Source organism: Condylura cristata, unplaced genomic scaffold (assembly GCF_000260355.1).
Source record: "Condylura cristata isolate star-nosed mole 26May11 unplaced genomic scaffold, ConCri1.0 scaffold00006, whole genome shotgun sequence".
NCBI classification, from domain to species: domain Eukaryota; kingdom Metazoa; phylum Chordata; class Mammalia; order Eulipotyphla; family Talpidae; genus Condylura; species Condylura cristata.
This window is the reverse complement of record NW_004567107.1, coordinates 4,089,383-4,113,690: the sequence shown is the minus strand read 5'-3', so window position 1 is coordinate 4,113,690 and position 24,308 is coordinate 4,089,383. Positions and strand designations below refer to the sequence as shown.

General features: G+C 58.8%; 1 protein-coding gene across 2 annotated transcripts; it reads right to left on the bottom strand.

Annotated features, from left to right (window-relative positions):
* Nucleotides 1-1,555: 1,555 nt before the first annotated feature.
* On the bottom strand, nucleotides 1,556-22,280 carry ZER1 (zyg-11 related, cell cycle regulator). 2 transcript variants are annotated; one of them, XM_004677270.2, is made up of 16 exons: nucleotides 21,932-22,279; nucleotides 15,627-15,866; nucleotides 13,428-13,578; nucleotides 12,799-13,235; nucleotides 12,318-12,494; nucleotides 11,521-11,635; nucleotides 11,238-11,384; nucleotides 10,825-10,998; nucleotides 7,270-7,485; nucleotides 6,563-6,604; nucleotides 6,287-6,406; nucleotides 5,622-5,737; nucleotides 5,136-5,324; nucleotides 4,251-4,348; nucleotides 3,152-3,254; nucleotides 1,556-1,874 (listed from the first exon to the last, which is right to left on the bottom strand). In XM_004677270.2, the coding sequence occupies exons 2-16, from the start codon at nucleotides 15,785-15,787 to the stop codon at nucleotides 1,817-1,819; spliced, it is 2,304 nt and encodes a 767-aa protein (XP_004677327.1). In that variant the 5' UTR covers nucleotides 15,788-15,866; nucleotides 21,932-22,279; the 3' UTR covers nucleotides 1,556-1,816. The 2 variants fall into 2 exon arrangements, with proteins under 2 accessions (XP_004677327.1, XP_012577047.1); XM_012721593.1 differs by having other exon boundaries at nucleotides 1,793-1,874; nucleotides 10,831-10,998; nucleotides 21,932-22,280.
* Between the last annotated feature and the right edge of the window lie 2,028 nt (nucleotides 22,281-24,308).

Here is a 24,308-nt window from a genome sequence, read left to right as displayed (position 1 = left end):
GTGTCGGGGCCCAGGGGTGTGGAGAGCACGAGAAGCTGGTGCCCCAGCCCGCGTCTGCACTGGTCCCCAGGCTTGGAGCCGGACATCCGAGACCACTGAAAGGGTACCCCCCGCGCCCCACCACAGATAGCCACACTCAAGGCCTGCTGCCAAGCCGCCCCAGCCCCTCTTCTGACACCCCCTTCCACAAAGAAGACACCACACTCTTCTTCACTTTGCACAAAATGTATTTCTGTGGCATTGCCAAGTACAGACATTTTCCCAGACCCCGGGTGGTAAAGCGATGTGATGTGAGCTCTGCGGGGGTGGCTCAGCCTCATGAGCAGGGAAGGGGGCAGAGGCGGCCCACCACCATGCTGGAGGGGATACAGGCAACTGCCCCTCCTGGGGTCCGTAGGGAAGACCCCTGTAGGAGACAAGGCTGAGCCCCTTTCCCCCCCGTTCCCCAGACCTATGTTGCCTGGAGGAAGAAACGCTAGGAGACCCCCAAAACAGGCCCAGGGAAGGAGGAAGAAAGTCACCCCCCAGAGTTGCCTAGTGAGCTCTGCTCCCCAGGCCTGGTTCTGGAGGGGCCTCGGCACCCCGTCCCCAGAGGGAGCAGCAATTCAGAGTTACATCAAGGCGGCCAAGGAGAGTTCCAGATAGTTACAAAGTCTCACACTTCTCTGAACACAGCACAGGTTTCCAGGGTAGCTCGGGGCAGGGCAGGAGGGCCCCTGAGGGCAGTGGGCTGCCGGGCTGCTGGTCTGGAGGTGTCTGCCTGTTGCTCCAGGAGAGGCTGGAGCCGGGGCCGCCTGCCCGGGATGGGTGTGGGGTCCTCTGGGCAGCAGGGCAGGCAGGGGGAATGACGCAGGCTCAGTTCTGCTGGTGCGGTGCCTGGGCACCGTGGGTGCTGCGGCCAGAGGAGGGGCAGGGGAGGAAGAGAGCAGGCGCTGACCCGGGAAGTGCTGGCTTCCGGGCGGGGAGGCAGGGGCAACCTCCGGGTCTGTGTGGCAGGAAGGACAGTGGCATCGCCGGTTCTGACCAGCCCTGGGCTGGGCCTTCCACAGCCTGGGACCTGGGGGAGACTAGGCGGCAGCCTCCGTAGCAGCATGGCCTCAGGCAGGCCCGGCCCGGGGGGCCACCGGGCACTGCGCCCGCCCCTTGAGGGTCCTCTGGGGCTGGGGCCGCCCGGAGGGAGGCGTGGCTCTCTTCCTTGCCCCAGAGGGCCCACAGCTGAAGCACCAGGCGTTCTGGACAGCCAGTGGGGCTAGTGTGAATCTCCAAACGCCATCAGCCACCGTCAGGAACGCAGATGGGGTCCTCGGGCCTTGGCGGGTGGGTTAGGGCGCTGGGGGCTTGTTAACAGCCTGCTGCCTCTCTTAAAAGGAAGCGAGGCCAGGGTGTGAGGTGGCTGGGAGAGGACGGACACCCACATGAGAGGCATTTCACACCCACATGAGAGGCATTTCACGGACACCCACATGAGAGGCGGGGGCAGGAGTGAGTGTGGCAGCGATGCAGGCTCTGAGATGGGGCTTGAGAATGGCCAAGAAAGCTGCAAGGACTCAGGGAGTGTTTTTTTGTTTGTTTGTTTTTGTACGGAAATCATACACACCAAACTTCACACTTCCTAACCAAAAAAAAAAAAAATAATATATATATGTATATATATATATAATATATATATATCTCACTAATGTTAAGGAAAAGCGTCGCTTGTGCAAAAGTCCCCGTGTCCCTTCCTCCAGTGGGAGCCCCCAGGGGTCTGCCCGCTGGGCTGCTGTGCGCGCTTCCGGCCTCGAGGTCTAGAGCGGCGGCAGCCTGGCGCAGGCCTCTATCTGGACGTGTCCATGTTCTCCTCTTTAAAGTTGCTGCAGTGCTCGATCACCTTGCTGGGGACAATGGGAGAGGGCTGAGGCGGCTGGCCCCTCCGGGGCAGGTCGCTGGGTTTGTCAGCTGAGGCGCTGGCTGGGACGCCATGACAGGCGGCCGCCGTGCAGGGTACTGGGAAGGGCCCCACAGGCCCCAGTCTCCCCTCCTCCTTCCTCCCCCCCCCTCTGCCCTGCAGGCCTGGTCAGGGGCTCCAGAGAGCCAGCTCGCGACCCTCCCGCGTCCTCTGGCCGCACCTGCTCACTGCGTGTGCCAGTGCTTTTCTGTCTCAGTCTACTACTCGCGACCCCAAACTGGGGCACACCAGTCACCCATACCCAGCATTTGGGAACACTGCTCAGATCTCTGGGTGGCTCTGATGACCCGCTGCTGCCAGGTGTCCCAGGCCCTGCGCCTCTGGGCTGGGTTGGCTTCACTGCTGCCTCCAGGGCTACCGAGTGTCCCCGGGCCTTGTGGGAAGTAAGGGACGCCTGCGGGGGACAGGAGCCGTGACAGGCAGTGACCTCTCCTAAGCACCCTGTCGTGCCACTCACACTGCTGTCAGGCCGGCTCGAGACACTCCTCGGTGTCACAGATGCTCCAAGTTGTCGGGGATCCCCAACTGCCTGGGCACGTACCACCTCCTGGACCCGCTGGGCGCGGAAAGCGGGCAGGACCGGCAGGCTCCCAGCCACCCTCCAGATGGCCCTCTCGGAGGGTGTCTGGAAACCCCTCATTTTCCCTCCCAGGTGCAGGGAGGTCAGTGATGAGCATTTCAGTCCTCTGCCAGACCAAGGTGATGCTCTGGCTTCGAGTCCCGTTGGGCATCTTTGGGCTCCAGGTATTTGATGTCGGGGTTCAGAACCGAGCCAAACTTAACTCCGCACCCTTCCAGAACAGATCCTAGCCCTGGAGCCGACGGGGCCACTACTGCCCACGGTGACGGGGACTGCCCGACAGCTTCTGCGTGGGGAGCTCAGAGCCGGGCTGGGTCAGGCCGGCCTCCTCTGCACGAGGGCCTGGCGCCTGCCACCCCGCCCGCCTCCGCAGTGCATTTGCCACCCTGTCCTCGCCTCGCTGCAGTGCTTTGGCCAAAATGGCAAAAAATTCTGAACGGGCGTGCTCACCGCCCAGTGGTGAGAGGCGGAACTCACTGAGAACAGGCCTGTGGACGGCAGCCGTCTCTCTGGCCATATCATGGCCCAAGTGACACCACACTCCAGGTGCCCCTGGCGTTTCGGCATTCTTGTCCACCAGAGGATCCCGTGCCCCTCACTCCCAGAAACGCTGCCAGGCTTACCGGGCCATTTCCTTGGTCTCTGGCCGGGCGGTGGCCATGGCGATCACTTCTCGCAGAAGGGGCATTCCTCCCTCCTTGATCAGCAGGGGGCAGTACTTGTCAGCTGTGGGGAGATCAGGTGGGCCCCCCATCAGCCCACGGTGGCCCTCGGCTGCCAGCCCTCCCTTTCCAGAGGGGCGGGATGAGCCCGCACAGACTGGGTGCGGGCTCTGGCGTGGGTGAGCCCGGGGCGCAGGCCGAGCCCCCTGAAGAAGCAGGGGTGGCTCCCTGGGGCAGGCCCTGCCCTGGAAGTTCGGCTACACAGTCACTGCATTTTTTGCTGGAGCTCACCCTGTGGAAAATATCACCAACTGGTCTTTGCACGTGCCAATTCTGAGAAGCCCCTGTCAAAGTCTTGCTCTGGCCATCCCGAAGCCACAGACTGACCCCTATTTGTACCCCTAACAAGCCACCACCAGGGGGTCCTGGGGACCCGTCAGGCTAGAGCCACCGTTGGTTTCATGTTTGACTCTGTCAAAGAACATTCTAGTGCCTGGCGCAGGGTTTTCGCTCCCTGGAGAACACGGGCATTTCCAGAGGCTTCTGCAGCTGTGTGGCAGGAGCTGTCCTTGGAAGCTCCATGTCACAGATAAAAGAACTGAGGTACAGAGAGGTGAAGCGACTGGCCCAGTCAGTCCAAGGCTTAGCTGGGGAGTGCCAGCTCAGGGCTTTCCTTGGGCCAAGCCGTCTCTGGGTGGAAAGGCGCTCACTACAGTGAGGCCGGCCTCGAGTCCTAACAATGCAGGTGGCTGCTTGCTGAGCAGTGGGCAGGTGCCGGCTCCGGAGCGAGGCCCTTGTCTGGCTGCACTGCCACCCTATGAGGTAAGTGCCATCATCATCCCATTTTAGAGGTGAGGGACACGAGGCACACAGGCTGAGAACTTGCTCAAAGTAACAGCGAGTGGAGAACAGGCCTGCCTCTGGCGGCGAGTGGGGCTGGCTCTCGCGGCGTGTGGGAGCTCTGCGCATGCTCCTCTCCCACGATCAGCCCCTCTGGCGTGACTTAGCGCCCAGCTCGGTGAGGGGTTCGTGGCTGAACAAAGGGCACGCGTGTACTCACAGTAGACGGACACGAGGTTGTACAGGGCCCAGGTGGCCCAATGCTGGCTGACAGGAGAGATGCCCTGGGGAAGGAGGCGCAGGATGGGCTCAAACGACCTGTGAGAAGAGAAGTCAAGGTCACGCCTGAGGCCTCTCTGAAGAGTCCTGTGGACAAATTATGGACAGACCAGGCGGCAAGGGACCAAGGGGCGCCTGGCCCTTCACCTCCAGGCCAGCACACAGAGGGACCTCCCTTGTGAGAAAGGTCAGGGGCACGGACACTGAGGAGGGAGTGCAGAAGCTGCCAAGGCCGGCTCGGAGGGCGCGGGCACCCTGCGAGCCAAGGACAGCGTGGCTGCCCGCCGGAGCCCTATGGCTGCCCATCAGGAGCCATGGTTCCAAAGTCTGAAAGATGGACATGCAGGCCCTCCGGGTCATGGACACCACCTCCGCTGTCCTTCGGAACAACAGTCACTGGCCGGTCCCCAAGGCGCGGGGGACTGGCCCTCCCAGTGTGGGTGTCCCAAACCTGACGGCCCCTGGAGTCCAGAAGTGCCAAGCCCCCCACCTCGCGGCTGGAAGTTCACCCTCAAGACAGTAGGAGCTGATGCCAGCTGCCCTGGACGCAGGTAAATCCGGCTGGGAGGGCGACAGCAGCTGCTGGCGGGGCGCTGGCGGGGCGCGGGGTGAGCAGCGCTTGTGTTTGGTTCCCGGGGTGCGACTGCGTTTCCCCCTTTCCTGCCCCACAGCATGCAGCATGTCTGTAAGCAGCAGGCTTGGGGGACACGCAGGTGTTGATATGCGTGGATCGTCTGCTCAGCTGCGGGCGGCGGGGGCCGTGTGCGCCGTGTGGGGGCCACGCCAGGGGCTGGAAGGAAGGTCAGAGGCTCTGCCCCCCGCACACCTGTAGTTGATATTCCTCCGTGAGTTGACGTCCCAGCTCTGGATGGCGGCCCGCATGCGCTCCTCCACCTCCTCCCGCTGGGGCCCGCAGATGCCCCAGGCTTCGGGCCCGTCAAACATGATGTGGGAGAGGACACCGCACGCGTTGTAGGACACCTCGATCCCGTCCGCCTTGCTCTCCAGCAGATTGCTGCCAAGAAGAGGGAGTTGTGGCGTCCTGGCCCCCAAACCCCTCTTCAAATACCAGCTGCCGAACGTCCACCGACAAACCAGATGCCAGAGGAGCTCTGTATTTCTCTATCATGTGTTACCCATGCCCAGGCAATTTCTAAAAGGATCTTGAGGTCACAGATGAGCTACAGCTACAAGAGGACCATTTATGGAGAACTGAAAGAATAAAAACCATATTACAGGACAGAGGTGACATGTATAGCCTAGGTGCTCAGACACCCGGGTAAAAAGGGAAAGGAGACCGAGCGGAACCAACCTGAAGACACTGATGAACTGTGACGTCATTAGCTGGGGCCGGAGCTCTTTCACCTCTGCCACGTTCCCCAAGAGTCCCAGCATATTCCGATGCAGTTCCTGTTTCTCCGGAAATTCCTGGCAAAAGGAGAGCCACCGAGCCCTATCAGTTTGTCTGATTATTCACTGCCCGGTAGTATTAACCTAAAAGCTTTATGGGATTTTGTCTTGTCATTCTCGCTGGACAGAGAGGGTGCCACATGCCACCCTCCTCCCTTCTAGCGCACCTAGTGCTGGGTGCACATGCTGAGGGACTGAGGAGACGCTCTCTTTGCCGCGGAAAAAAGGCCCTACACCCGAAGGGACACGTGTGTCCCAGTCACCAAAGCTCTGAGGATTAGTTTAAGGGAACTAGTTCTTAGGAACCAGAGTGGGAGAATGGTGGGTTCTGGAATGAACAGATCACCCTACTGGACAGAACTCTGTCCAGCCAACATCCCCGTGGGCACCTGTCGGACCAGGGGCCTGAGCCAGCCCTGCTGAGAGGCTCAGGCTGGGGCCCCTGGGAGGGGCTCTGGGATGCACAGCTAAGCCAGCTGGGTCAGGAAAGGTGCCCAGAGCAGCTGGGCCAGGGTAAGGGAGCGGGGGAGTGAGGGGTCGGCCAGGGGCAGCTGGCCCGGGGGCTACCTTCAGGCAGTCCAGGAAGAGCTTCATGCCGTTGAAGTTGAGGAACATCTCGCAGTTGTCAGGCGTCTCGTCCGTAATGTTCCACAGGGCGCTCCAGGAGAACTCCATCACCTGGTCACACTGGGGGCAGGGCGCTCAGCAGAGGCTTGCCCACACAGGCCCGCCAGCTGCTGGCACCCGGTGGCTCCTCCAGCCAAACAGGGACATTCTTGGGGCAAACCAGTCCCTGCTTGGGTTGGGGGAAAGGCAGGGCGGCCCCATCAAGACTCAACTTACTATTTTATCTAGCAGCTTCTTCTGAATCAGCTTCAGCATGGTCTGTGGGCAGAGAAAGAACTTGCGGGGGCTCAAGATCTCCATGTCCCCCAAAACCAAGGTGGAGAGGGTAGAGCTGGGGACTCGACTGCAGGCAACGGGTCCTGCTGGAACCAGCAGATCTATTTGGGAAGCGCAACTCACAGACCCTCGGCTCTTGCACTGGGTCTCAGTCCCGACCCCTTCCACTCCTGTGTGGCTGTGGGCCCGCCTTCCCCTCTGACAGCCTCACCTCACCCAAGATAAAGAGAAGAGCTGGATGCTCTCTAGCATCTTCCCCAATCTTCCCTCCTTCAGCAAACATCACCTCCACACAGTCCCCCAGCCCTATACCAGGAGGTGCACGCTTGCAGCCCCACCGGGAGGCTGCTGTTAACTGGGGCCCTCAGATACTTATTTAATGCCCTCTGGGATGCTGTACCAGGACACCTGGTCTGGAGAGGCAGGAGTGGCTGGCACAGGGCGGGCCTCATGGACAGTGGGGGGGCTGGGAGAAAGTGGCAGTGTTCTAGGGGATGCTTGGGCAACTTGAGCTGTCTGGAAGTTCTTCCTCTGATCCAGCCCAAATCCTTCATGCTTCAGCACACCCTCTCCCTCCCACACCTGGCCCAGGTCCACCTCCAGAGCCCCATGAGAGGAAGGGGGAGAGGCAGCCTGCCGGCACGCACCACCACAAAGCCCATCTTGCCCACGGCCTCCTTGTGGTCATTGTCCACCTGGCAGACCAGGGCGTTGCACAGGTGCACAGCGATGCGCTGGATCGACTCGTCCTGCCGTGCGGGGTTGAGGATGCTGAGCAGGAGCTCGTTGACCCGGCGGTACTGGAACTCCAGCTCCTCAGGGATGCTGAAGTTGCAGAGGGTCAGGCAGCAGTTCCGCTGGACCTGGATCAGGACACAAGTGGGGCAAGGTCAGGGGCCAACTCGGGAGCTGGACTTGGACTCTAGAAATGGGACATCATCCACAACTGTGGGTGTCCAGGAAGATTTTCTGGAAGGGGGGACTGCAAGACTCTTAAACCAAAACATTTAAAACAACATGAAATACATAATATTCATACAGGAGTACCAAACCCCAAATGTACAGCTTTCTGCTCATCATAAAGCAAACAAGCCCTTTAACAACCATGTAAGCGCCACCTGGCTCAAGAAATTAAACATTGCTGACGCCCAGGAATCCCCACACCTACCTCCTGACTGTAAGTTCCTCTCCCTGTTCTTTGATTTTCTAGCATCTTTTCATTCAATAAAGGTTTGCAAGGCTTAACCATTATTATTGCGGGTGCCTGGAATGCTTTCATTTTCCATTGCAGCATAGTATTCTAAAACCCATTCATCTGTTCAGCCATCAGTAGATGTCTGGGTGGACGGCAGTGTTGGCCACTTAGAGCAATGTCTCTAGTTTCTCCAGGGAAGACACACTTGGGTGGAGCTTGGATGTCGCAAGGTGTACATCTCTTCAACTTCCAGGTGATACCACACCCCCATGTGGCAGTCCCAGCCTACACTCACACCAGCGATGAGCACTGGTCTACCCACATCCTCATTTTTTCTTTGCATCATCTGCGGACTGACTTCCTTTTACAGTATTCTCAGCGCATTTCCTATCGTTTAATTCCTCTTTATCATTTGCTTCTGCCAATTCATTATACTCTATTCACGCACAGGATATCCCCTATCCCCTGGGTAACTTTTTGTCACTTCTTCCCCCCCATACGTATGTTTTTGAGAAAAAAACTTTCAATGATAAAAGCGAATAATCATGTAAAATGTGCAAATCAAACTCAGCAGGACATTTAAGGCGCCCATTTTAGTTCCCAGAAGTAATGACTGTCAAAAGTTTGGTGGACATTTTTCCAGATTTTTCATCATGTGAATATAAACATGAATTTGGAGTAGAGAAGGGAAGTTATACATCTTGGTCCCAAATACGTCCTCTATCACCGGCAAGGAGTAGACACCTTAGGAGGTGCTGTCCCAGCAGGGAACCCCGCGTGGGGAGCCATGCGAGACTGCGCCCTCTGATTTCTATTTAATCAAGCAAGGTGGTATATGTGTATCTTTTTTCCCAAGATTTATTTTATTTATGTATACAAGAACTGGGGTCCAAACCAGAGGTGTGGGGTGGGTAAGAGGATTCACTAGAAACAGAGTGGGGAGCAGAACAGGCGAATCTATTGAAACACCCTGAGGGGAGCAGTGGGAGACAGGAGGGGTCTGCTGCGCCATGGGGGTCCCTCCCTGGCGGGGACAAACTCAAGCTGCAGTGGCTGGCGATAGCTTGATAGTGTTTAGACTTTAATCCTTGCTCCACCAGCAAGGCCCCCGTGTATATTTCTGGGGCCTCCCTGGTGGTGCAGGGGGTTAAGTCTCAGCACTAGGAAGTTGTCTGCAGCCACTGCAGCACAAGTTGGATCCGCAGCCAGGGAGTGACCCCCAGAGTGCAGGAGACCTCTCCTGTGTCCCTGCTGCTTCCCTCAGCCATTTATTTCAGTAGATCTGCCTGCTCTGCTTCTCACTCTGTCTCTGGTGAATCCTCTCATCCCCCCATCCTTGCACCTCTGACCTACACCCCAGTTCTTGTACACATAAATAAATAAATCTTAAAAAAAAAAAAAGAATATTTCTAACTGTGCGAAAACAGCTAGGTCAAATCATCAATGCACCAAGAGTTTTGGCAAGTTCTGCCAAACTGCCCTCCCAAAAGGTGGAATCATTCCTACCTCACCAGTGGGGGGCGCCCGAGAGTGGTCTCCCCCACCTTTACCCACGGTATCTGTCATCCATCTCTTGAGTTGAAATGTGCTAGCTTGTTATTTTCATTTCCAAGTCTTTGACTGGGTTTATTCATTTGCTTAGGGATCTTCAAATAACTTTTTTTTTCATTAAAAAATGGACCCTTTTAAACTTGATTATAAAGTTGACCTCAGTGTAGAACAAACAGTCGCTCTGAGGTGGGAGCTGCAGGCTGCGGGGCAGGGACAGCCTTGTGCCCGCGGAGGCCATGTCTCCACCGCCGCCTTTCTGGAGGAGAGTTCGAGGAAATATACCAAACACTTTAAAAAAAACCATATACCCACGGCCTCACAATTCTACTTGTAGACATGTGTTGTAAAGATGATTCATTCAGTGCAGCTAGCAAAGCCTTGTTTGAAACAACAAAGAGCAGCCTAAACAGCCAACCGTGGGCATAGCCCCTACGCCCGGGGGAGCCCTGCCCTGCTCCCCGGCCGAGCTGCCACCAGAGTGGCCTCCCCTGAAGAGGCTCCCGAGTGTCATGCAACAATCACACTGCTGAGCGACCACCGCCAGCTGTCTGGGGAAGGAGCGCTGGGGGGGGGGGGTTCCCCACTTTCTTTTTTAAAAGATTGTATTTATTTTACATAGAAGAACTGGGGTGTAGGCCAGAGGTGCTGGGGGAAAGAGGATTCACCGGAGTGGGGATTACAACAGGCAGATGGACTGAAATACACCGCTGCGGGGAGCAGCGGGAGACAGGAGGGGCCTGCTGAGCCATGTGGGTCACTCCCTGGCCGGGGATCAAACTGGCATTGCAGTGGCTGTGGCCAGGGTCATAGTGCTGCACTTTAACCGCTTGGGCCACCGGGGGGGCCCAGGTGTTTACACTTTCTAGAGCACGTCTGTATTGCTGAATTTGCCGTAGGCATTTATGTCTGTAAGCAGAAGAGAACTCTGCAATTCTGTTATAAAAGTGTTTGCTGAGACGGGAGATGTCCGGATCTATGAGACTGGGAAACCAGGCCCACGGCCGGGGCACGCAGTATCCCACCGAGTACACTAGGGTGCCGGCTCACACCCAGAACAGCAGCTACCCCAAACGCCAACTGGGTGGCATGGTTGTGGGGGCTTTTATTTTCTTTGTACCAATTTTTCTACAGCAGAAACCGTTACTGCTTTTATCATAAAGGCAGCTCTTGAAAATACCCCCTGCGGGTGTTTCTAGGCTGGAGGGCTGGGGAGCTGGCGGGAGCGAGATCCAGAGGCAGGAGTCGGGGTCCTGGCTGGAGGGCAGTCGAGGGAGATGGGCTGGGCAGGGGGCTCTGATGCCAGGCCCGGAGTCTGGGCGTGAAGCCGGCCGGGGTGGGAGGGAGCGGGGACAGCACTGAATCAGGCCAGAGAGGGCGAGAGCACTGGGACACGGGCGAGCAGCAGGAAGAGGGCTGCGCGGGAGCACGCCGCGTGGCCCTCGCGGGCGGGGCTCACCGTCACCTCCTGGTAGGACTCCATGCCGTTCAGCACCACCTGGATGACCTGCCGGCGCAGCCTGACGCTCTGCTCGGAGCGGTACTCGGAGTTGGTCAGGTAGAAGAGGGCAGCGCTGCCCGTCACCTGGATATTCTTGTCATACTTGTGGCACTTGAGGGCCGTGATGACCAGCTGTATGGAGACAGGCAGGGCCCTGGAGGTGAAATCGGCCCCGGGACAGGCGGGGGCGCCACGAGCCCTGGGGCAGGGCTGCCTCTGAGGGCAGAAGCAGAGGAGGAGCAGCCTGGGGAGACTGGGCCAGGCCAGGTGCTAGAGGTCAGCCGGCAGGGGCCTGCCCTGGGGATGCCGAGGGGAGACGGCCACGCCCCCAGGTGGGGCAGGGAGCCAGGGCCCGGGCGGGCGGGGCTGACCTTCAGGGCCCGCAGCAGCTGGCTGCAGCGCTCAATGCGTGCGATGTCAAAAAGCAGGTTGATGGCTCTCGAGGTGATCTCGGGCCGGTGCTCCGTGTAGGCCTCGATGGCGTTCAGCACCTGCTCCTCGTTCTTGTCACCACTTACCTGGGGATGGAGCATGCTCAGAACAACCCACAGAGGCTGGGTGGGCCCCCCAGGTCACAGAGCAGGTATCTTGGGGCCCTAGCCAAGCCCCTTCCCTTCCCTGGGCCCAACGGGCCCGCTCCTGCACACCCCTCACTTTGTAGGCCGGAATGTGAGTGAGGCGGCACAGGGAGGTCTCGAAGAGTCCAAGGAACTGCAGGGGCCTCTTCAGAGCCCGGAAAGGCATGATGCTGCTCTTGGATGGCTCGATGCTGGGGAAAGAGGGTGCTGGGTTAGAGGCCTGGGGCGGCTGGGCTTGGCCTTAGGGGCCGCTTCTAGCCCTCCGGCCTCGTCCTCTTTCTTCTTTTTGAGGCTCAGGGCCATCCACCTCGGGTCTTCATGGAAGGGTGGCAAAGACACATTCTAGAACATGCAGCCTGGGACCTGTGAGGTAGCCAGCTCTGGAAGAGGCTACCGGCCATCGAGGTGAGAATTTTTCACCTTCATGTCCTGGCGACCACCATGCTCAGCTACCAAACCCTGCTCAGCGCGGAGAGGCCATGGCTGATTCCAGCAGGATGGGCTCCATCAGGCCTCCTGACGCACCCACCCGGAAGCAACCTGCCCAGTGACACCTGTGCATGGCAGGCCCTTGACACGACGCCCTGGGCTCCACCCGCCTCCCCGCTCCCCCGCCTCCTCCAGCCTTTGCACACGCTGTGCCCACTGTAAACTCAGAATGAGCAACCAGGATCCCGAGGCCAGTCGGCCACCCTCCTCCTTCCCTCCTCACACAGCCCAGGACCCTGTGCACCCCCATCACAGCCTTATCTGGGCCCGCCTGCTTGCAGACTGAGAGGCGGGCGCGACTCCTTATCTCTAGCCCCAGCACAGCACTTGGCACCGGGGAAGCTCGGTGACGACACCAGTGGCCACCATGCGGCAGGGCCCCACCTGGTCTGCCCTGCCTCCTCGTCCATCTTGGAGATGCTGCAGTTCTCCAGAATCGTGTGTCCAGAGATGTCCAGAGACATCAGGTTCCCCAGCTTCTGCACAAAGAGGCTCAGCACCTTGCGAGTCAACTTGAACTTGTAGTAGCTAGACAGGCGGTCTCGGGAGATGTCCAGGTGTCTGGAGACAGGGTGTGGGCACAGGTCAGGCGCGGGACATGGCTGGAGCTCCAGGAGGCCCCTGCGCCTTCAGCGCCTGGCAGGGGAGGGCCTGTTCCTGCCCTAGCTGCTGCAGGGCATGCTGGGTAAAGCCCTTGGTGACCCAGGTGCCCTGAGCAGCCTTGGTCTGGTTGAAACACTGGGTTTCAGGAGTGGGATGGCATCCTCCATCCCCACCTTCTAGAAGGCCAGGGGCTGGGGGCCTTCTGGAAAGGCCAACACCCACCTCCCCCTCCCGCCCGGCGAGCCCCGGGCCGGCAGCTCACCGCAGCTTGTGAAGCTGGACGATGACGCGGATGTGGTCGTCAGACAGGTCCATGTTGTAGAGCACGAGGGACACCAGGCTGTCCTTCCACTGGGTCAGGAAGGCCGCGTCACTTGTCTGAATGCCTGAGAGGTCCAAGGCGGCCAGCGAGCTGAGCGGCCGCAGCAGGGACTCCACGGGGACCCCGTCGATCATGCGGCCCAAGTTGAGGAAGCGCAGGCGGCTGAAGCCTTCGAAGGTGAAGTCCTTGACCAGCACCTGGCAGGTGGGGTTGACGAGGCACTCGTCTTCACAGCCGCCGGGGTTCTCCTCCTCATAGAAAATGTTCGCACAGCCGAAGAGGCTCAGGGACACCAGGGTGTGGCTGAAGCTCCGAAGCGTCTGCAGGCTCTTGGCTGACAGCTTCTCGCAGTTGGTCAGGTGCAGCTCCGCCAGGTCCTGGGGACAGTCACACACTGGCCTCACGTCCGCCACTCCCGGCCGCTCCTGGGCTCCAGGGGCCTCGTCCTGGCCCGGGCGGGGTGGACCCAGAGAGGAAGGGCAGGGAGAGGCCTGGGGTGGCGCGCTGGGGGCCAGCGGCCCCGGCCTGACTACCACCGGCCTCCCGGCGCCCGGCCGTCTGGGTCTCACCTGCTTGCGGATGGCTTCCAGGTCCTGGTCCTGCACCAAGTCCTCGCGCAGGTGGATGCGGGTGAGGCGGGTGCTGCGGGGGTCCGAGAAGAGGCTGAAGAAGCTCTCGTGAGGCTCAAAGTTGCAGGCGGCATTGACCAGCTCCACGTACCTGGAGGAGCAGAGAGCTTCTCAGGAGGCGCCCGGCCCTCCCCAACCCCCTCAGATCACCAGGCAGCAGCCTCCGTCTCCGCCGCCTCCCGGTCGAAGCCGACTTCCTGCAGGTGGGATTACGGGCAGCCCCAGCGTCCAAAGCTGCCCCTGGTGACCTCCTGTGAGGAAGGGGCCTCTTGTCAGCAGTAAATCTCACTGCCGCCCCACACACAAGCACACAGGTGCTTCCAAACGCGTGTTCACGTGCGCCTCCTCTCCAGGTGCAGCATATCACTCCCCCCAGGGCCTCCTCATGTCCGCAAGCCTCTCCTGTTTTCTTAAAATTTATTTATTTATACATACAAGAACTGGGGTACAGGTCAGAAGTACAGGGGGTGAGAGGATTCACCAGAGACAGTGAGGGGAGCAGAACAGGCGGAGCTACTGAAATCCACTGCAGAGGGGAGCAGTGGGGAGACAGGAGGGGTCTGCTGCACCCTGGGGTCACTCCCTGGCCGGGGATGGAGCTCGTGCTGCAGAGGCAGCGGACAGCTTCGTAGTGCTGCGCTTTAACCCGCTGCGCCGCCAGGGAGGGCGCGAGCCTCTCCTTTAAGCTGGGGCTTCATCCTTGATCCTTGTTCTTTGACCCTGCCAGCCCCCTAGCCAGCAGGAAAATGAAGCAAAGGGTTTAGAGTCCCCAGCTGGGTGGAGGGCAGGCACTCCAGAGAGGCCCATAGGCAAAGCAGCTCTCACAGGAATCCTGGCCGGTCGGGAAATGCTGGGGAGTCAGACACTCTAGAGTGTAATCCTGAGGGGCCGCTCACTCCCCAGGCTACTTCACACAAGTAACCCAGCGTTTCTCGACTCAGTTTCCTCATCCAGGAGATGGACTTCACTCTGGTCTGTGAAATGTCCATCGAGCCTGAGCTGCACTCCGCACGCAGAACCTTGGGACAAGGCAGGCTCTGTCCTCCAGTCACAGAGGCTCCCACGCGCACACACCACAGTCTGGGCTAACTGGAACTGGGGGTCCCCGGGAAAGGGGACGCTCCCGGTTCCCTGCCCCACCCAAAAGAGGTGGAGCCAAGCAGGGAGGAGAATCTGGAGAGGAGCCTGAAGAGGAAGGAAGCAGGATGGAGCCAGCAGGAGACCTGAGGGGACCCAGGAGCAGAGACATGTGAGGAAGCGGCTCTTGTCTCTCGGCCCTGTGCCGGGTGACACAGACGCGGGCCAGCGGCCGTGGGAGGTGACCGTGGCTTATCTTGGTTTAGATTTGGCTCTCTCCTCCCAGACTGGTCTGGCCGTTGCTGACCCTTGCCGATGGGTCCCGCCAGAAGGGGTTTCAGACCGGGTCGGGCTTTCAGGCCTCGCTCTGGGCTGGTCCCGTTCGGGTGGACTTTTACCCCCGAGGGGACGGGCCACTTTGGGTGCTTGATTCAGAAACGACGTTCGTCGTCTTGTCTGAATTGCACACTCACCGTATGAAAGTCCCTTTCCGTGAAAGACCTTAATGTTTTGTCTTGACATGGCAGCTGGCAGAGCTTAATTAGAGTGGGCAGGTTTGGGGGTGCTGGGGTGCCCCTCCCCCTGCCCTGTAACATAACCACTCCCTCCACACATCTACACCGAACTCCCGGACGCCAGTGATCCTCGCGCTTCCAGGACCCTCTCCTGGTGGGGAGCCCCTTGCAGGGGTGTGGATTTCTCAACCCGGTCATGGACCCACGGCCAGGCACTGGGTGCGTGGACCTGCCACCGTCTGTGGACACGTGCTGGCAGGCACGAGCCCCCTGCGCACGCAGGCTGGTGCGTGACTCCCCTTCATGTGCAGGCTGCTGCGCCCTCACATGGGCGTGGAGCACATCTGCGGTTTCCCTGATACGCTCCGGGCTGCGGAAGTCCACACCACCCCTTCCTGTGCACCCCAGTTCCTCCCTCCGCACTCCATGCACATGCCTGTGCCCTTTCAACTGCAGACATGCCGGCATGTCCTGCACGTAAGTATCGTGGCTGCACCCATGGGGTCACGCACAGGGGCTCCGATCTCTCCCCGCCCCCGCTGCTCACTCATTGACGAGCCGGTCGCAGATCTCGCTGGGCAGGAAGATGTCCGGGTGCAGCCTCCGGGTCTCCTTGTCCAGCAGGTAGCCCAAGGTGCCGTCCAGGTTGCGCAGACAGAAGTCGGTGCAGAGCGCCATCAGCGACTCGGGAGTGTCGGACGCCATCATGGGCACGCAGCAGGGCCGCTCCAGGACAGTCCCGGGGCGAGTCCGCGCGGCTCTCACAGGGTCATTGGCAGCGCCACAGCTACGGGGTGGGAAAGCAGCCAGGTGAGCAGCGCGGTGGGCCAGAGCCACGAGGTCACGTTCTGGTGGAGAGACTGAGGAAGCCGCGCCGGGCCAGCTGCCAGGACTCCAGCTCCTCCCTCTCCGCTGCGCCACTCTCCCGTCCACGAGAAGCGGCACGGGGCTCTACAGCAGCTGCTCCTCCCAGCTCCCGGGCGGAGCAACACGAACTCCATCGTGCACACTCACCCACGAAGGGGTCCAGCACCCAAGGGGGGCTCACTCGGCCCTACCGGACGCAGGCGAAGGACGCCCTGACCCACCCAGCGCACAGGACTTCGCAAACTCAATGCTAAGTGGGGAAGAGACTTGGCCAAGTGACCCAGGCATGAGTCCAAGACACAAATGTCCTAAGAAAACAAGCAGGTCCCCAGAGACCCGAGCGGGCTAGTGGCTGCGGAGGGCCGGGAGGCGGACTGGACCGCTCATGGGTGAGGGAGTGTCCGAGGGTGGACTGTGGTGATGGATGCAGAGCCCTGGGGTCAGGCCAAAAGCCGTGGGGTCAGCTTCTCTGGACAGGTGAGCCGGTGGTGTTTGGAGGACGCGCAGGCGCCGGCCATCTGCGTGAGCTGACGGTGGCAGGGACTTCAGCGCGACACAGAGGCGCAAGTGCTCATGGGGAAGTGGAGAGCCAATCCACATGGGAGTAGGATACTTCTGTGTGCACAAAGACAACAGTAATCTGAGGTGGCATGGGCCTCCGTGTGCGGGTCGGCCACTCAGCTTCTCGAACCAAACTCAGGCTTTGGAGCAGCAGTACGTCCTGAGCCAGGTAACCCAAGGGCCACAGACATAAAGAGCACTTGGAAGCCCCAGCGTGCCACCTGTCCATCAACAAACACCTGAGACAGTGCAGCTGAGCAGGAGGCCGTCCGGTAACGCCACCGGCACACAGCTCGTGCCCAGAGTATCTCAGCACCTTCTACAGATCAGATTTTCAAAGACACGGCATCCAGTTAAAAAATGGGCAACGGCTGTGAACTGGCATCTCACAAAGGACAGCGAAAGGGACCGGGTGGCACAACAGGTTAAAGCGAGAGAGCGCCCCCTGGTGGTGCAATGGGTTAAAGCGCGGCACTGCGAAGCTAGCTGCAGTCGCCTCAGCACCAGTTCAATTCCCGACCAGGGAGGTGACCCACATGGCACCGCAGACCTCTCTTGTCTCCCTGCTGCTCCCCTCAGCAGTGTCCATCTGCCTGTTGTTCTCCCCACTCTGTCTCTGGTGACTCCTCTCACCCTCTGGCCTGTACCTCAGCTGTTGTACACATAACATACTTTTTTTTTTTTTAAAGACAATAGTAGCTATCATCATTGTCATCACCCCCCTTCTCCGACCTCACCTGCCCTGGTCCCCAAACAGAACAGAGTCTGTTTCTGTTCAGCTCCAGGCCTGGGCCCGTGTGCCAGGGCCTCCTGCCCTGAGCCCATTGTACCAGGCTTGAGGGTGCCTGGACCCTGGGTATGACCCTCCCCAGGCTTCACTCACTTTCAGATCTCCAAGAGCCTAGCAGCTGCTTTTGTCTGGGAAACCAAAGCCAGAGGGGGAGTCACTGGCAGCCGGGAGAAGTGCCCTGCACCCCTAGGCACCCACAAATCCCATCTTTTCCCATCATGCAAGACCTCCAGGATTTGACCCAGTTTTCTGGCCTAATTGTTTGGTGTCCACTCACCGCCGACTCCAGCTTGGCCATCCGCACAAGGTCACCTTTGGACCTTGCTCAGTGCGCTCTCTTTCAATGGGTCACTCTACTTTGTACTCTGAACACTGCTCCTGCCCCAAATAACATTCTGTGCCTCCCCCAGGTCACCGCCCTGGGCCACTCCGGCCCACATTCTGCACTGTCCTCCACTTAGCTCACGTGCTGTTCCCTCACCCCTGCAGCCTCTCAGCAAAGTCTTCCCTGGGCACTGTCCTTCCTGGCCCCTTCACCACTTGGCTTCCTCTGAGGCTTCTTCAGCGAGGCCTTCACTGGGCACGTCCCCGCCCCCAAACCCCCCCCGCCCCCAACAACTAGCACTTCCCTGAGGACAGGAACCAGGCCCCGACGGAGCCAACCAAGGGACGACCCCATGGATCTTGCATTCGTAGCGGGTTCACCGTTCATGCTACACAATGGGTCGAAGACCCATTCGGAGCTCGCAGCTCCTGAAGGAAGGAGCCCTGGCTTCCTGCAAGTGCCTGGATCAATGACGCGGCCCATGCTGGCACCAACAGAATAAGCTGAGTGCGCAGACCACAGCACCAGCTGGCAGAGCTCGCTGCCTTGTGTCATGGAGGGGTGGTGGTCTGCCCCAGACCACACAGCTATGGACCAGGCTTCTCCCTATCACTGCTCTGTCCACCCAGTGGATGGGACAGAGAAACTGAGGTCCAGAAAGGAAACAGGGGATCCAGCGTCCGTGACACCAGCCAACAGAGATGCTGGGAGCCAAAAGCCCTGAACCCTGGAGCGATGCCCACCTGTGAAATTTTAACCCAGGAGCCGGGGTGGGGGGTGGACACAAACAGACGTGCTGTTAGTGGACGCTGGAAGCCTCCCAGGAAGGGGAGCAGGTCCCCTGCCAGTCTCTGAGGGTGAGAGGCTGCTGTGTGGAACCCCGGTCTACTGAGGGAAAGGGTGATGGGGAGGGTCAGGGGCACCCTGATGACGCCTATACTGCGCACAAGGATATTCCAGACCCTGCTAGAATATGCCAGAACCCAGCAGCCACACAAGCAGATTATAATCTGCAACTTGCAGATGAGGTAGCTGCGGCTGAGTTGCCAAGCAAGTTGCATGGACAGTGCACTCACGCATGGGTCCGCGCACACCTGTGACAGGCAGGCACGGTTCCTGGCTCTCCGTGCATGTTCTCATGGAGGCCACAGAGCTATAATAACAAGGGGCACAGTACATTTGGCTCGGAGATGAAGAAACTATGGTCTGCAGATGTGCAACGACTTGCCCAAGGTTGCTCAGTCAGCCTGGCACGCCTGCCACTACGCCAAAGGCAGGAGCCATTTCTCCAAGCCTCGGCTGCCCCTCTGCTTCCTCGCCACCGAGCTCAGACGCAGTGAATGTGTGCCTGGCTGCTGCGGGGGAAGCAGCCCCTGCTCCAGGGGACCCCAGCCTCAGTGCTGACCCGGGTCCTTACTTGCCAAGGTGGTGCACCAGGCACTGGCCTCATGGAGTTGCTGAGATGACATGGAATGGTGGCAGGAGGTGCTACCCAGCAGCGCCAGAGGGGCCGCTAAGGACAATGCTCTGAGAAACCCTTGTGCTCGGCTCCCAGGCCAGAAATGATCTTCAGCCACTGAGCCAGACACAGGACACTGGTCTCCAAACTGGTGACCAACTGGAGTCTCTGAATGCACATCTCAGGAGTCAAGAACAGCAAAGATACGGAAGCTCCTGCCTAGTGGGGCCCCAAGATTTGTCTGCAGAATTCTGGTGGTGTCAACGAGAGCACCTGGGCAGGGAGCTGGAGCACGTGGAATGCACACACAGCCTGTCTCTCCCCAGTCTCCCGACTGTCTTCAGAGTTGGTGTAGAGCTCGGGGAGGAAGCAGGACATGCCCATGTTGACAAAGTGGGCAGCAGCAGAGCCGGGACTTGGACCCAGGCCCCAGGTGGCCAGTCCAAGGTCTAGACACAACAGCCTGCTCTGACAGGCTGCCTCTCAGCACCTAAACCTTTATGCTCAGCTTATGGCCCAGCTGGATGACACATTCCAGGCTTGGGCGTGAGGAAGAAGACGAACCTCTCTCTGCTTCCTGTAAGGCAGGCTGTAAAATTTCTGCCTCTGCTGGACACTTCTAGAATCAACTGTATCCGCAAGCAGATGAGCCATGCACACCTCAACCACATGGCTAGGGCTGCCCTACCTTGCGCTCCTGACAGGTCTCCGTCATCTTTATTTCATTCAACACTCCCGTTCTGCAAAAAGTGTGGCACAATGGGGATCTGCTGGGAGCTTTTCAAAAGGCCCCATCACTAGCACCAAAAAAGTCACAACCAAGCTGCCATCTTCCAGTAGGATAAGCCATCACTGTTACCACCGAGGGCTGACAGCAATGCCTCGTCTCCTTCACCGCCCCTCAAAATTCTGAAGCCAGAGCCAGTGACACCACCAGCTAGTGCCAAAAGTCTAGAGGAAGACACGTGCACACAGGTCCCCACTGTCACTGTCATCACGCCGGCAGGCCCCGAGCACTGGATGCGTGCACACTGAGCCCTGGGCACTCCAGGGTGGGGTCTCTCGACACCCCACGTACACAGAGGGCAACAGCTGGGCAAAGGGGCCTTGCCCAGGTTCTCCCAACCAGGAAGCAGCAGCACGACCTGACTGAACGGCCATCATTTCTGTATTTATGGCAGCAATGGTCATTACAGAGACGGAAAGAGTACTGGCACCACCAGGCCAAGCACCAGGGCTGGCTGGCATCTAAAGCAAATCTGGGTTTTCTCCAGCCACCAGATACGTCAACTGAGCAAGAGCGCCCGCTAGCATGTCATGACCCCGTGTCACGTGGACAGCCCGAGAGCCCCCACCACGATCTGGGCTCTATTCTCCTTTGCCACCCCCACCCACCGCCCTTCCGATGATTCACTCTTGCCATCCTGTGGTTTCTTAAAACCATTCTGGGGGCCCTCTGTGGTGGCGCAGTGGGGTAAAGCGCAGTTCTGTGGTTTCTTAAAACCTCTCTGGGTACCCTCTGTGGTGGCGCAGCTAACCACAGCCACTTCAGTGCGTGTTCGATCCCCACCCGGAGGTGACCCACACGGCGCACCAGACCTCTCCTGGTCCGCCCGCTGCTCCCCTCAGCAGGGGACTTCGTCCATCTGCCTGTTCTGTTCCCCGCTCTGTCTCTGGTGAGTCCTCTCACCTCTGGCCTGCACCCTGGTTCTGTATGCACAAATAAATAAATTTGAAAAACACAACCACCATTCTCGGGACCTTCGCGTCTGCTGTTGAATACCCAGCTCCAAAGCTCCTCAGACTGGCTCCCTTGCTCCCTTCAGACCTCTGCTTCAACTTGCTCTGACCACCCTTTACGAAAAGGGGCTCCCATTCTCTGGGCCTTTCCATGGCCCTTCCTGCTTTATGCTTCTTCATGTCGCTTATTAGCACCCCACATATTATATGCTTATTGTTTGCCGTATGAATGAACAAATGAAGAGAAACAGAGAGTCCCTTATCCTTGACACCACCTCCTGCTCAAAAGTGACTCTTTTCAATGCTGCCTTCAATGTTCTTTCTAATCATTTTGAACCGTGAAGAAAAACATTCTGTGGGAAATACCACGGGCTGATTTTCCCCCGGAATCTACCGTCACCTCCTTTTTAAAGTCCAAAGGCACGGAAAGGCACAGGTAAAGGCGGGGAATCTTGAACTCAATGGGCAAAAAAGCAACCAGATCATGTTCCCCCCACAGAGATAGAGGGCCAGGGCCAGAACAGTATACTTTCAACTCACCTATGGGGCTCCCCTGCCCCCCAAGTTTCAAGCGCACCCCATCCCTTTTCCACCTGACATCCCTTTGAGAGTTATCCAGAATTCAAGCCGGCATTGAGTGCTTAAGCGCACGGCTTTGGGGGAGCTCGCGCTCATCCAACAGGTAGGAGGGGCAGAGGCTGTCTCTTTCAGTCCTACTGCGATCCCCCATTTTGTAGGGGCGTCCAATAGGGCGTCATTTTCTCTCTGGAGGAAGGGAGCTCCGTTTCTCAGCAGGGGTAGAGAAGGGAGCCCTCCCACCCCGGGCCGAGCTGGATCTGTGTAAGTGGCTGCAACCGGTGCACTTGCGAGCAGGAACAGGGAGAAAGACGCAACATTCTTTGGCCCCGGGAGCAGATGGGGTGCTTGCTCGGCCCGGAGCGGAGGATGCGGCCTGGGAAATCGGGGGTCGGAGCGCCGTGGAGGCGGGGGATCTCGTTAGGCTCGGGCCGGGGTCTGGGGGAGACTGGGGGCGGCGGGGCGGAGCTTGGGATCCCGGGAGCTGGAGCCTCTGGTGGGAAGGGGTCGCGCCGGGGGCCCGGTGGCCGTTACCTTGCCCTTAGGGCTGCGGGCGGGGCTGAGGGCCGCGGGGTGCTGACTCCGGGGCCCGGCCCCTCCCCCGATCCTGCTCCTAAGGCTCGAAGCCGCAAGCCGCAAGCCGCCTCCGCTGTCAACAAACCCGGCGCGTCACTTCCGGGGCCGCCCCTTAGCAACCGCGAACGGGTCCCCCAACTGTTCCTGCGGCGAACCCGGGTGGCGGGGATTGAAGGTTCCGGGGTTCCGCGTCCGCCCTTCTCCCGGCTAGTGGGCGCCTGAGCGGGATGTGCCCCTGGGTGTGAGGGCCCCGCTCGCGGGCTCCCCCCGGCGTCTGGGAGCCCGCTCGGGGGACTCGGGGTGCAGTCCCTGCCCGGCGCCCAGGTGGAGGTTAAGGGCGGGACTGACTCCGCCGCCCTTTCACCCGCGTCTCGAGAGCCTGGTTGGCCCCCGGGGCTGGCTCCTCCTCCGGTCCCCGCAGGTGCGGCGCTCGCTCCCCCCAGCGCCTGTCGCCGCCCCCCTAGAGCGCTGCCACTGGTCCAGCTAGAGAAGGGCCGTCGACTGCGACATCCGGAGGCGATCTGGGGCCCCCGCGACCTTCTCGGTCCAGTCGGCTGGCGACTAGGATCTCCCGCACCAGCCCCTTCTCCCCGTGTAGTTCCCGACTGGGCCCACCATCAGCCTCTGCATTTCTGCAGCGGCCCCCCGCGGCACACCCCGCTCCTTTCCCTCCTCCCCCCAGGTTTCCAGAGTCACTGTTCCAACTTACGTGTGACCAGAGCACCCCTCTGCTCACACCCCTCACCACAGACCACAAGGCTGATCTGCCCCGCCTCCCAGTTCCTAGCCTGCCTCCTCCCCTTGCTCTGCACCTCCTCCCCGCTGCATCTGAGAAGGCTTGAAGCTGATTGCCTCTCTGTAACGAGCTTCTCTCCCTCCCATAGTCTCAAAGCACGCTTCTTGCTGCAGTCTAAGTTCGGGACACTCCTTCACTCTGCGCTCAGTGTAGACGCTACTCTCCTGAGGAACCCTCTCTTGGCAAAACCCTCTTGCAATTCTGATCGCTAGACATGTGGTCTTTAACCATGTGCCATTTTGCTTGTTCCGTTTTTATTTATTTATTTATGCATACAAGAACTGGGGTACAGGCCAGAGGTGGGGAGGGCAGTGAGACGGATTCATCAGATAGAGTGGTAACAAAACAGGCCCATCGTTCCCACTGCTGAGGGGAGCAGCGGGGAGACAGGAGAGGTTTGCTGCCCCATATGGGTCACCTCCGTGGCAGGGAATTGAACTGCTGCAGTGGCTGTGGACAGCTTCACAGTAATGAGATTTAACCCTTTGCGCCTCCAGGGAAGGTACTTGTTCCGTTTTTAGTCCCTTAAAAAGTGTGGCGATTTAAGTTACCAAAGTAATGCATGTTTGTTAAAAAAAAAAAAAAAGAAAGAAAGAAGAGAAAAGAAATATATGCCAGAAAAAATAGGAATAACAATAAGAAATAAAATGTAGGACTAAGACTTTGACTTTAGCTTAAGCAATGGTTTGTTAGTGTGCCAAAATCATTAGTAGCAGATAATATAGACAAACTGGATTTCATTAAAATGAAAAACGTTTGTACTTCAAAGGGGTATATCAAGAATGAGGCCCCCAGGGGCCTCCCTGGTGGCCAGGGGTTAAAGACCCAGGGCTATCAAGCTGCTGTATCCGCTGCAGCATGAGTTTGATCCCGGCAGGGAGTGACCCCCAGGGCCCAGCAGACCTCTCCTGCCTCCTGCTGTTCCCCTCAGCAGTGTGTTTCAGTGCATCTGCCTGTTCTGCTCCCCACTCTGTCTCTGGGGAGTCCTCTCACTTCCCACACCTCTGGCCTGTACCTCTGTTCTGATGTGTATAAATAACATAAATCTTTCAAAAGAAAAAAGTGAAAACAGGGTGTCTGGAGAAGATGTCTATTGACAGATGATGAATGAACAAAGAGCAATATATTTATATAACAGGATATTCTTCAGCCTTAAAAAGGAAGGATATTCTGACTCACGCCATTACAAGGATGAACCTGGGTGACATTATGCTGAATGGAGTAAGCCCATCACTGAAGAAAAATGGTGAATGATCCAACTCGCACTGTAGCGGTTGCAGCTAGCTTGCAATGCTGTTGCGCCACCAGGGACAGCCCTTTTTTGTTTGTTTTTAAAGATTGATTTATTTATGCATACAGAGCTGGGGTACAGGCCAGAGGTTCAGGGGCGGTGAGAGGCCTCACCAGACAGAGCGGGGAGCAGAACAGGCAGATCGACGAAGTACAGTGCTGAGGGGAGCAGCAGGCGGGCCATGTGGGTCACCTCCGGGGCAGGGATTGAACTCATGCTGAAGTGGCTTCAGCTTTTTTTTTTTTTTT

What these genes read in the sequence shown, in the direction of transcription:
- ZER1 (XM_004677270.2), bottom strand. Translation starts at nt 15,787, where the DNA reads ATGATGGCGTCCGACACTCCCGAGTCGCTGATGGCGCTCTGCACCGAC. An exon ending in GAGGAGGCAGGGCAGACCAG is followed by an intron (nt 11,636 to 12,317) that starts GTGGGGCCCTGC and finishes CTCTTTCCCCAG; the next exon opens with CATCGAGCCATCCAAGAGCA. An exon ending in CGGAGGAATATCAACTACAG is followed by an intron (nt 4,349 to 5,135) that starts GTGTGCGGGGGG and finishes CTCTTCTCACAG; the next exon opens with GTCGTTTGAGCCCATCCTGC.